Genomic DNA, 13,184 nt, shown 5'->3' with positions numbered 1-13,184 from the left:
GAAGAATTTTTACTATGTACAACTGTGCTAAGGGACCTTAGTACCTTTCAGCGTACTCGGGACTTAAAGGAGATAACAGCTGAGATCTTACAATCTGCTGCTGTTAAAACTTATCTGTAATATTTTCTACCCATTACAAACAAGTTTTTGTTTAAAGATTTAAAGATTTTTGTTTATTTACTTGAGAGAAAGTGAGTGAAAGACAGAAAGAGATTGAGAGTGCAGAGAGGCAGAGAAAGAAGCAGCCTTGCCACTGAGCAGAAAGCCCAATGCAGGGCTCAATCCAGGACCCCAGGATCATGACCTGAGCTGAAGGGAGACAATTAACTAACTGACTGAGCCACCCAGGAGCCTACAAATAAGTTTAAAGTAGAGAAGGATAAGAAACAGAATGGTTTTTTCTATCAGTGAGAAACATATTCTTAAGAAGTGCTTCTAAAAATGTTCAATATACTATAAACATAAGTATCTATCCCAGATAATTATTACAATACCACTATAGCATGAGGTTCCAGAAAATATTTAAATTCTAATTTCTCCTTTCATCACAGAGTACATAAGATTTGTATAAACACTTCATTTTTCTACAATAGTGAATAGCTTGTTACCTGCCTGGTATACTCACTTTTTAAAAATTTTTAAAATAATAAAATTTATGATCCTTAACAGTATTATTATTTTCTTTCCTGTTTGTATATAATACCAAGACAATGTGAGAATCAGAACCCAATCCACACTAACTCTAGACATATAAAGACTTATTCTTCTCCATTCTTGCTGTTTTCTGGGTTTAAAAAACCCTAAGATTCAGTAAAAGAAAATAAAACTTATGCTGCTATTTTAGAAGGGCCTTTATTTTAGCCATTTTAAAAATTTACAACCTTGGGGCACCTGGGTGACTCAGTCAATTTAGCATCTCCCTTCGGCTCAGGTCATGATCTTAGATGATCAGGTCATGATATAGGATGAAGCCCCAAGTCAGGCTTCCTGCTCTGCAGGGAGTCTGCTTCTCCCTCTCCCTCAGCTCCTCCCTCCCGCTTATGAGCACGTACGCACACTCTCTCTCAAATAAATGAAATGATACAGACTTTCACACTACTTACACAAATGACACAAGTTATAAATGAAGACACGTTTTCTAAATAAACCTAACAATATCCCAGATGTGGTCAGCTGATTTGCAAACAACAGACCTTTTAAGAAATGTTTCAGTATTCCTATAAGTAGCTAGTTAATATAAGCTCACATTACTTAACATGACCTCCTAGATGAGGAAGACTTTCTTTATGAACATAAGGATATGGATTTTCTAACTAGCGTAAAGAAAAAAAATGGATTATTTGTCATATACATACATACTTTTTAATTATTTGACCACAATGGGCTTTTTCCCCTCCTGGTTCATACAAAAAATTCTTCTTTTCCTTTTCGTAGTATTTTTAAGATTTATCTAAATGTATCTCTTTTTTTTTTTTAAATATTTTATTCATTTGAGACAGAGAGTGAGAGCATGTGAGTCAGAGAGAGCGCACAAGTGGGGTTGGGGGGACAGATTCTCTTCTGAGCAGGGAGCCTGCTGCAGAGCTGGATCCCAGAATCCTGGGAACATGACCTGAGCCAAAGGCAGATGCTTAACCGACTGAACCATCCAGACACCCCTATCTAAATGTGTCTTTTCTGTACACTTAGAGAAGTGATCTTATCCTAGAATAAAAGTAGAATGTGCTGATGAACAAAGTTTCAAGAGCTGAATTGGGGAATTCTATTTTAAGAAATCTCTAATCTGTGTATAATCCTGAGGCTCCCAACAGAAGAGTTGAAAAAAGTCAGGTTACTTTTCATTCCCTTACATTAAAATCCAAGAAAACACACCATGGTTAAAACTTCAAAGAGATGCCATTACTTTTCTTCCAGACTGATAAAAATGTAAAAGTCTGTCAATACCATATATTCATGAGGATATGGAACAATGGGACCCTCAAAATACTGGTGGAAATGTAAACTGACCACAACAAATTAAAACAACAAATTAAAATAATTTGGTCTGGCATGGTAAAAATTACTGCCCTTAGACTTTAAAGCCACCGATTCCACTCCTACGTATATACCCTAAAGAAACTCAAATACGTATTTCACCAGACAACACACTCACAGAAAGGCACAAGAAGGTTACTGCTAACAACTCAGATTTTCAAAAGGCTGATAGTGGATAAATATATTATGGTGTAGTCATATAAGAAAATTTGCAAGAAAAATGAAATTTAGTTACCTGGATCAACATGGACCCATCTCAGAAAGTTAATATTTGAATTAAAGAAGAAAACATAAAATTACATCCAGAAGAACCCCATTCATTTCAAGTTAGAATAGGTAAACTAAATTACACTGTTTAGGGATACATACATAGATGGTAAAATAAAAAAACAGATGTAAGTGATTACTCTAAGACCCAAGGTAGTGTTGCCTCCAACTGTTGGAGTAGGGGTGTATTTGGAAAGCACATTAGGAAGCTTCTAGGATGTAATGCCCCATTTCTTAATTTAGGTAATATTTTCTTCCTAATATTTTGTTTCATAATTATTATACTGTATGTTTAGATGTAAAATAAACTTTTAAATTATTGATCTTCTGGTGTAAAAGTAGTGTGGTTATGCTAAATAACAGTCATTTACAGGAATAAATACTGACATACTTATGGATAGAAGTATGTAATACTTGGTAGTGGTGTTCAAAATAATAAAGGCAAAAGTGGATGAAGTAAGATAAACAAAATCACTTAAGAAATGAAATTGTTGAAGCTGAAAGATGGGTGCATGGAATTAATAACCTACTGTCTACATTTAATACTTATTACCTTTGCTGTTGTTCTCCCCCTTTTTAAAGATGTATTTAATTAGAGAGAGAGAGCACACAGCAGGGGGAGGGCAGGAGGGAGAAGAGCCCCGTGGGACTCAATCCCAGGACCCTGAAATCATGACCTGAACCAAAATCAGGAGTCAGAAGCTTAACCAAATGAGCCACCCCTGCCCTGCATGTCCCACTGTTACCCCCTTTTAAGTAACAAAAGATGGCAGCAATCATCAATGGCTTGCTAAGAAATAGCTTGCTGACTCTGAGGAATAGAGTAAAAAAACTCCAATCTAAACAAAGATCAATTTAAGAAAAGCAATAAGCAAAAAAACCTAACATTTACAAACTTATAAAAGCATTCTAACCTCTGAAAAGAAATGGCTTTCTACTATCTTCCCCCACTCATCTCCAAACTTGAACTCATATGAATTGCTAGGGACACTAACTACCAGGGCGTCCTGACTGGTTAAGGGCAAAAACTTTCCACTCTATCCTCATGTCAATAGCCTTTCTAACTTGTCTTTAAGCACATCTACACAAATTCAGCTTTCTCCTCAGGATATTAAGTACACAGGGAATACAAACCACCACACGCCAAAGCAGCTGACTCTGAGGAAACACGGTGGCCACTCCTGAGACAGGGCATAAAATAGTCTCAGGAAACAATTTTTTAAAAAATTTTATTTATTTCAGAGAGAGAGAGCATGAGAGGGGAGGTCAGAGGGAGAAGCAGACTCCCCGCCGAGCAGGGAGACCGATGCAGGACTTGATCCCGGGACTCCAGGATCATGACCTGACCTGAAGGCAGTCACCCAACCAACTGAGCCACCCAGGCGCCCCATCAGGAAACATTTTAATCAGTCCTCTGCAATACTTTTCTAAAAAGTAGGGATATTTTTCATGTCTCAACAGATAAGGATAATTGCCTTTTTATTAAGTAATTCATCTATTAAGTGTTTTGAGATTTCTGTGATTATATAACATGATTTTAAATGTACTTAAATCAGAAGTATGTACATTTTTGTTTTCAGAAAAAGGAATGAAGATAACACTTTTACCATACTCACACTGCATATGTGGCATACAGAATGTGCTTCAGAAAAAGAGGAACTTCATTCTAAATGAACATACCACCTGAGGTCACAGAATAAAGCACCTCTGAAGAAGCACCACATTTGAGTAAGTGCTCCTCGACTTTACATAAAGCACCTGAAATCATACAGCACCCTTAGCTAGTTTCCTCTAGAGCCTTCCACAGAATTGTTAGTTCTCCTCTCAGGCTGCAGTCACGGCTTTGATGCTCGTCAGGATGTCTACGGTCTTCTTTCAATTCCTAAACATCTAGTGACACATGCCATCCTCCTCCCAATTCCTCAACCATTTCCCTTGAAGAAACCTCAAGCACTTGAGAACACTGAGCACAATGTTCTTAGTGTTGGTGTGGCCTGTCCAGCATCTTCACACACATACAAACATACAACTGTAGGTTAAAACTGTATCAGAACAACAATAAAAACAACAAAAATGGCAGAAAGAAAAGCTATGGAGGGAATAAACAACCTTACTGCAGAACATTCTATAGGCTGATCAAGAATTGCCGGCTGAGGGGCGCCTGGGTGGCTCAGTGGGTTAGAGCCTCTGCAGGTCATGGTCCCAGGGTCCTGGGATGGAGCCCCTCATCGGGCTCTCTGCTCCACGGGGGGCCTGCTTCCTCCTCTCTCTCTGCCTGCCTCTCTGCCTACTTGTGATCTCTCTGTCAAATGAATAAGCAAAATCTTTAAAAAAAAAAAAAAAAAGAAAGAAAGAAAGAATTGCCGGCTGAGTGTGCAATAAGGGAGTAACTCACCAGCCCCGAGTGTGACAGTATAGTCAGTAAGGGCTCACTCTCAGTCTGGGCTTACAGGAACATTCAAACCACTAGAAAAAGAGTATGTTCTGGGGCACCTGGATGGCTCAGTGGGTTAAAGCCTCTGCCTTTGGCTCAGGTCGTGATCTCAGGGTCCTGGGATCGAGCCCTGCATCGGGCTCTCTGCTCAGCGGGGAGCCTGCTTCCCCCTTCTCTGCCTGCCTCTCTGCCTACTTATGATCTCTGTCAAATAAATAAATAAAATCTAAAAAAAAAAAAAAAAAGGAGTATGTTCTACTTGATATTTTTGCTCAAAACCATTCAATGATTTCCCATTTCATAAAGAACAGATACCGTAAAGCCTTTTCATGGCCTGAAAGACCACACGTGAATAGGCCCTTAGCAATTTCTGTGAACTCATCTCCAAGCACCATCCCCTGTGCTTATAGCCACTTGGCCTTCTCTGATGCTATACACACACACGCACTGCACTCTCTAGTCTGACTAGAAAATCATGTGCCTTATTCCCTTACATCCTTGCTTAAATAACACTTCACCAGAGAGGTCTTAACTGTACCAACCTTAATACCCCTATTTCTCCTTCTTGATCTTCATTCCCTGTTTTCCTTTTCCAAAGAGCATTTATCATCACTTGACATCACATACACTTATTTATTCACTAAGTTTCTCCTTCACTAGAATGAGACCCATGATGGCAGAAACAATGTCTGCTTTACTCATTGTTATTTCATCAATACCCAGCTCACTGCAGAAATCCTGGAGCATTCGTATATGCACGAACTTATATGACTATGTCTGTATGTCTAAGTAAAGTAACACATTTCAGAGACAAACAGCATTACAAAATATCATAAAATGAAATGAAAAGTGGGGGAAGGTTGTAATTAATATTCATTGTTTTTGAGGATACCTTAGAAGTTTATTACCTTGATTGTGATGGTAACACAAGTGCGTACATATGTCCAAATTCATTAGATTGTATACATGAATTATTTGCAGTTTTTGGTATACCAGTTATACTTTAATAAAAGTCCACCAGTATCCAACATGCAACAATAAGTAAAAAGGTAAAAAATCGAAAGGTATCAGAAAGGTAAATCAAAAGATTATCAGAAAGGTAAAGAATCAAAAAGGTAAATAATCACTACAAACCTATAAAGAGCTGCCTATCTTTTCATTTTTTAAAAAAAAATTGCAAGGCAGCAACCACCCACTTTCAAATTTCTAACTTTAGCTATAATTAGCAACAACAACTACAGCATTTATAAAATACAGTTAACTTGAAAAGTTTGGATTGCCAAGACTCAAAAAAACTGGGACTCTATTATACTTTGTACTCTGCTGTGCTAAACTGAACGAGTAGGAAGAAAAAGCATGATTCTTATGCCATGTCACAGAAAAATGCATTCTGTTTTCTTCCCATATTGGGTTGTTTCTTTTTCACACATGGAATGTGCAAGAGTAGGGGGTGGCAAAGAACGAGTAGGAGAGTTGGCATTCAACACTTCGTTTCAGAAAATACTTTAGAAAACTTTAGAGATGACCAAGCAGCTTTCAAAAAAGGCACTCTTGATACTGTCTTATAGAACTGCAAGGATATGTTTTTGTAAACTATAAACATATGTAAAATTATTAGGGCATCCTTTAAATGTTTTTCTGATACCAATAAGCTATTATTCTTGTACTGTAATAACCACATGGCCCTGTTAAGTTTTGTGTTATTTTTCTCAGCAGGCCAAAAAGAATAAAAAATCACATGCCCATGTAACATTTATGGAGTACTTCACACAAATATGTATTAGTCAACAGTAACACAGTACTGACACGTTATATGTATGCAAAAAACTGAAGCTATAAATCCTTCAAGTAGCAGAAAATGTATTTCTAAAGTCTCATTATTTGTAATTCCAAGGCCTTCTGTTCCTGGTGTTTGCACTCCAAATCTATATTTTCCTATTTTAGCTACTAGTGACTACACCTACATCACATACTGCAACAGGACTCACTTTATTATACACATTACAAATAGTAGTCATGAAAAAAATCAATCTTTTCTTTTTGAGTTGACATTTTAATTATAACCCCATTGGAAAGTTTGACAGTAGAATGTGAGCTCTGAAAATTATTATTACACTGTCTTGAGGAATTAATGACTATAAAATGTCAGTTTTGAGTGATAACAGTAAATTATAAAGAAAAACTTAGGGAACTCCTTTTTATTTCCTGATGTACCATGAGTATTCATCATAGTTTACTTGATTAAAAATACCCAAACAATGGGGCGCCTGGGTGGCTCAGTTGTTAAGCAGCTGCCTTAGGCTCAGGTCATGATCCCAGGGTCCTGGGATTGAGCCCCACATCAGGCTCCCTGCTTGGCAGAAAGCCTGCTTCTCCTTCTCCCACTCCTTTCTGCTTGTGTTCCCCTCTCACTGTGTCTCTGTCAAATAAATAAATAATCTTTTTTAAAAATAAAAACAAACAAAAAAAAATAAGAATACCCAAATACTAGAAAAACACAAAGTGAAAAAAATCAATCTTAAAAAAATAAAGCAATACTGGGGCGCCTGGGTGGCTCAGTCGGTTGAACATCCAACTCTTAGTTTTGGCTCAGGTCATGATCTCAGGATTGCGAGATCCAGCCCCACAATGGGCTCTGCGCTCATGCAGAGTCTGCCTGGGTTCTCGCTTTCCCTCTTGTCCCCCTGCTCTCCCCTATGCTCTCACACTCTCTAAAATACATAATACATAAATAAATCTTAAAAAGAAAAAAATTTTTTAAAAATCTTAAAAAAAAAAAAAAGCAAAACAAAATACTGGTTTCTGGTGTGGCACATAAAGAGTTTGTAAGGTTTCACTCCCATCCACTCACAAGAAAAATGCTGAACAAACTAAAAACCACCAACTCTTCTCAAATCCATAGAGAACATAGATCACAGAATCATTGCTTCCAAAACCAGACAGACAGACACAGAAAATCACAACTTATGGGAGCAGAAACTCAAGATGAGAAACTTCCAGGTATCCAGGACCAGTGCAGGAAAATGTAAACTGTATCTGATGAATTAGTGGAAGAGGAATGTATATGAATTTAAGGGTTAAAAGCCACGGGGTGGGGGGAGTCTTAGATTTACCTCCAGGAATTCCACCCTATTCTCAAGAGAAGATGAGAGAAACATCTCCTTGTGCTTCAGCCAAGAAAAAGGAAAGACAGGGGCGCCTGGGTGGCTCAGTGGGTTAAAGCCTCTGCCTTCGGCTCAGGTCATGGTCCCAGGGTCCTGGGATGGAGCCCCGAATCGGGCTCTCTGCTCGGCAGGGAGCCTGCTTCCTCCTCTCTCTCTCTGCCTGCCTCTCTGCCTACTTGTGATCTCTGTCAAATAAATAAATAAAATCTTAAAAGAAAAAAAATTTAAAAAGGAAAGACAAACATTTCTCAGTAAGGCAGGCCATTCTGTTCTTAACAAAGCCAACCCTTGGTACACCTGGGTGGCTCAGTCAGTTAAGCATCTGCCTTCAGCTCAGGTTATGATCCCAGGGCCCTGGAATCCAGTTCCAGATCAGGCTCCCTGCCAGGCGGGGCACCTACTTCTTCCTCTTTCACTCCCCTTGCTTATGCACGAGTGCAGGCGCTCTCTCTTTGACAAGTAAATAAAATCTTTAAAAAAAAAAACAAAAGCCAACCCTCAAGACACACACTTCTACCAGAGCTAACGGGCTGGGGTTTTACCATGAACTAACCAACTCCTGGGAAGGGAATTATCCAATCCCAGACCCCGACCCCACCCCCCGCAGAGAAAGAGAAATACCTAATTCCAGCCCCTTCTAAGGTTTTTGCTTCAACCAGGGAGTTCAAAACAAAACACTAAATAGCACTTCCCTGAGTAACAGCCCAGGGGCATAGACTCACTAAAAAAACCAAACCCAACCACAACAGCACATAATGCTTCCCCTTCCCCCACGCCTTATCAACACATCAATAAGGTTTCACAGTAAAAGGATAGAAATGAAAGGAGACATCTCAGACCTTTTTTAAGAAGTCTCCAAGCAAACCCAAAGAAAAGGCACAAAAACAAGGACACCAGTGGAAATTTTATCCTGACACCTATAGCTTCAGTAATCACAGCCCAATACTACTATAGATAAACATAAAACCTCATGCTAAAACCTCATGTTTACCTTAGTTCCTTTACTCAGTGTTACCCTATATCTGACTTTCGACAAAATTTTACAAGGCATACTGAAACAATATGGCAACAGATTTTTTAAACTCCTTAATTTAAAAACTGTTGAAAATTAAATCCTTGATAGTATCATGCATAACAAATTATACACAATAACTTAAATGTACAGGTAAACATATATTAATGTAAACATATATACCCATATTATGCTTTATTTAGAATCTGTCCCATTTCCTTTCTCCCTTTCCCACACATCACTGGAAGTACTCAACATTAAGCTGGAGACCTCAGTCAATGCAATAAGACACCAGGATAAGACATTCACTCATGAGGAAAAAGACTAAAAAAAAAAAAAAAGAACCTGTCACCATACAAAGGTATTTTGAAAATATAAACTATTCAGTAAGATGCATGGTTAAGAAAATTAGTGGAAAAATATTATTCATTTCCTATATACTATTAAAATTCTCTTAGGAATTGTAATTAAAGAACAGAATTTGATTTACAACAGAAAGAAAAAACCCCAAAATATTTAGAACAAATCTAGTAAGAAATGTGCATAATTTAATGATAAAATTTTTAAGCTTTACTCAAAGAATAGAAAGGGACTATATAAAACATATATATATGCTTTGTTTTTAAATATTTTATTTATTTATTTGACAGCCAGCGATCACAAGTAGGCAGAGAGACTGGGGGGGAGAGAGGAAGGGAAGCAGGCTCCCCACTGAGCAGAGAGCCTGAAGCTTGATCCCAGGACCTGGGGATCATGACCTGAGCCAAGGCAGAGGCTTTAACCCACTGAGCCACCCAGGTGCCCCAAACATATGCCATGTTTCTTAAAGGGATGGTTCAGAATTTTGAAGACATCAAATCTCACTCATTTGCACCTACATATAACACAATTGTAAAGTAAGCACCTACAGGATTAAAAATACACATTACAAAATACTTCATATAGAGAGAAAAGATAGAAAAAGACCTGATAAGGAACCACAGAACAACAAGCCAACTCACAAGACATTACCAATACTGTTGAAAAAGATCCATGAAAGAGATTTCCTTTATGATACAGCAAAAATTTACTTAGTAACTACAGCAGTTAAAACAGTATGGTAATGGCACAGGTGTAAACACATGTACCAAAAAAATAAAAGACTTCAGGAATGGACCCTTCAAATATATGAAAACACGGTTTTTAGCAAAAGTGACATTCGAAAAAACTCCTAAGAAGATTATTTAATAAACTGTCTTTAGGTAGCTGATTAGCATGAACGATTACACCCCTGCCTCACACCACAAAGAACAATCTTCCCTATTCCATGGGCCAAAGAGCCAAATGTGAAAAACAAAATTATAAAAGTTGTAAAAGGGCAAATGGCGGAGTAGTAGCACAAGGATTCTGCAACAAATGCATTGGCAGGATCTATCTGATACAACTACTTTAGAACTCTGGAGTCTGTTCAAGGCTTGCAGCCTCCAAGGGAAGACCTGGAAAATAAACTACATTTAATTTCAGTCAATTTCAGCTCTTACTACAGTAGCAGCTACACATCCCCACCCACTCCTAGCTGTTTCCTAGAGTGGCTTAATGCACATCTTGTGGAACCAGGATGGGCAAAAATAAACCTCTCCTTCAATTACCTGTGCTTTTCATCATGAAGGAGCAAAGAGGGGCAGCCTTTGCGCTTCCCCCTCTAGTTAATCACTTGCAGGGGATTTAAAAGCCAGCACTCTTTCTCCTCTCCCTCCAACCCCCGACATTTTTCACTTTTTCTCCCTTTGGGAGCCAGACATGGAAGACTAGGATGTTCAAAAAACACTGCATACCTGAGGAAAATTAGAAAGTGACTGCATATGCCCAGGAACAGGCTCTAAAAATATTTGAGGAGATGTCAAGATTACACCTCATTTTTCCATTTATGTTCTTACAAATGTAAATGAGACAATATAAAGTCACTTATTCAGCCAGCCAGCCAGCCAGCTAACCAACTGGCATGTAAAGCTACATGCTCCAAGATAATAGATTTGCTCCTGAAAATACAAAGTAAATATGGTCAGGACCCCCAAAGAACTAAAAATGTGGTGGAAAAACTGTAGAACAGTTATTTACCGTAAAGAAGTTCTAGGCTATAATAGAAAAATAAAGTAAGGAGGCAGTGGGAATACACGAGGTAATGGCTAAGTCAGGAAAAAGCTGAAGATCTGACAGAGGTGACATTTGATCGAGGCATCTTAACAGATGAACAGAAAATTAGAGTTGGAGGGCAAGATTTGGCAACAACAATATGAGTGCGCAGGTTAGAAGGCACAAAAGCAGGGCATGCACCAAAAATTCACCTAAGACCCATTACTATCTACAGAACTTTGAGCAAAGACTGTATCTATTCCAGTTGAATAAGGGTAATGTTATCTTCCTTGGATGGTAGCTGAGAGGAAAAAGAAGTGGTAGGTCCAGAATGATGTGAACAATCTGGCTGCCACATCTTTTACCCAATGACTTTCAAGGCTGACTCCACTGTTTTACTTCAAGCTGGGGTGTCAACCTCTCACTGTTCCTCTAGAAGCCGTCTACTTGGTAGAGGAGACAATCTCCTCAGTCATGTATAATGTCTAGCACAGTTCTTAACACACAGTATTTACTCAAAGTTTTTTCTCTCTCCTTTTTTAACCAGATGTTCAGAGTTCCATGAACTACTTTCTGACACTTCTTAGATCTGCCCTGCAATTACCACCAGGGGCCTGACTCCCAGCTTGAGAACCAGTGGTACATTTAATAAGCACCCCACCCAATCTGTACACATATTACTTCATACTTACAGGCTGAGGCTGTTCTGCAATACAGCAGTTGAAACACAACCAGAATTCACTCATGCTTATAGTCCACAGTATAAATGAGCACCAATGAAGTTTTCAAATCTTGGCTCAGGAAACTTCACAAAGCAAGCTCCTTGATACGCTGAATGTCCAATGATGCCAAAAAAATAATTTTATTACTTCTCTGTGTTCTTGTTCCTGGAAGTCAAGTATCTTATACAGTCAATTTAATGAAGAAAGTCAATCTGTTTTCCTTTCTTTCCTTCTTGTTCTACAGAGACTTGCTTCTCAACCACCAGGAAGGTATAAAAATTGTTGTCTTGACGCAGGGCGTCTAACAGGTAGTCTAAAAAGAAGGAAAAATACAAGAAAATAAGTACTTATCCTTAGATGCTTTTTTTTTAACTCTGTGACAAAATTAAAAATATTTCCCCAAAAAGTAAGCATTGAAAAAAAAACACAAAATTTTAATAAACTGATATCCAATAAAATTTTCTGAATACTCTTGAGTGTCAGGTATTAGGAATATAGCAGTGAAATAAGAAATCCTTGACTTCACAGTGCATTCTATTTTATGACTATAAAATTCTGAATTATTCTAATAACTTTATTTTTTTAAATCACTAACTAGAACACTAAGATAGACATACAAAAGTCTGAAATTCCGAAAGAATTTTCATTTTCATACAGGTTTCTTCACCTGAACTTCTGTTCTCAAAGATAACCCAGAAAGTAACTGGTAGAGCAATCAACTCCTCTTAGATAATTAAGTTGCTGTTTAACTCATCAATAACCATAAACAAAAGTAGCAGCCTCTCCAATGAAGTTGAAATTGAACATGAAAGATGGACAGGGTCTAATTTTGGCTTCATTTTGTGAATTAAGACATTAGATTCTTGCCACCACCATCACCAGAATCAGTGTCAGTAAAAACAGTTTATATCCCACTGGTAGCCAACCAAGATAATTCATTCAGAATCACGTCAGGCAATTTTCTATGTGGAGCTGGGCAAAGAGTGAACCTATGCTTTCTTCGTGATGCCAAAGCTGTTGACTTTAAGAAAGGCCTTAGCCCAGCAAATTCCAAACTTCATGTAGATGATTGTTCTGAGATAATAATGCTGACAAGCACAGACAAGAGAGGAGAGCAAGTCTAGAGGACATGAACCTCTACTTCCATTCATTCCTAAGACCAGTTTGACCTATGAGCCTGAGCTTTGGTTTTGTGAGGCTGTGTTTCTCTCTCTTGATCCTGAAGCTACACTGAAGTGGATTTCTATCACCTGCAGCCCAGTACAATCATCTGGTAAAGATGTCCACTAGACCCCTGGATGTACAGTTCTGAAGCCAATGAAATTCTGCTGGAATTACCAGCAGATCATAAATTAAGACATGAATCCTAAATTCTTTTCCTTTCTAAGATTTATTTATTTATTTTAGAGAGAGAGAAAACGGGGGAGAGGAAAGAGGGG

The 13,184-nt window shown here is 38.1% G+C and overlaps 1 protein-coding gene across 5 annotated transcripts in view; it reads right to left on the bottom strand.

The window, feature by feature from the left end:
• CDC42SE2 (CDC42 small effector 2) overlaps window positions 1–13,184 on the bottom strand; it is a 115,423-nt gene that overhangs the window by 23,862 nt on the left and 78,377 nt on the right. For all 5 annotated transcript variants that reach the window (XM_032837715.1, XM_032837711.1, XM_032837714.1 and 2 more), the window contains one exon: window positions 11,716–12,058. In XM_032837715.1, the coding sequence (XP_032693606.1) occupies window positions 11,716–11,769 (54 nt within the window). In that variant the 5' untranslated portion in view covers window positions 11,770–12,058. The remainder of the gene's footprint in view (window positions 1–11,715; window positions 12,059–13,184) is intronic.

The sequence above is a fragment of the Lontra canadensis genome, unplaced genomic scaffold (genome assembly GCF_010015895.1).
Source record: "Lontra canadensis isolate GAN:19392208 unplaced genomic scaffold, GSC_riverotter_1.0 scaffold99, whole genome shotgun sequence".
In the NCBI taxonomy this organism is placed as follows: domain Eukaryota; kingdom Metazoa; phylum Chordata; class Mammalia; order Carnivora; family Mustelidae; genus Lontra; species Lontra canadensis.
Note: the sequence above shows the minus strand (reverse complement) of the source record. Positions and strands in the feature narration are given on the sequence as shown.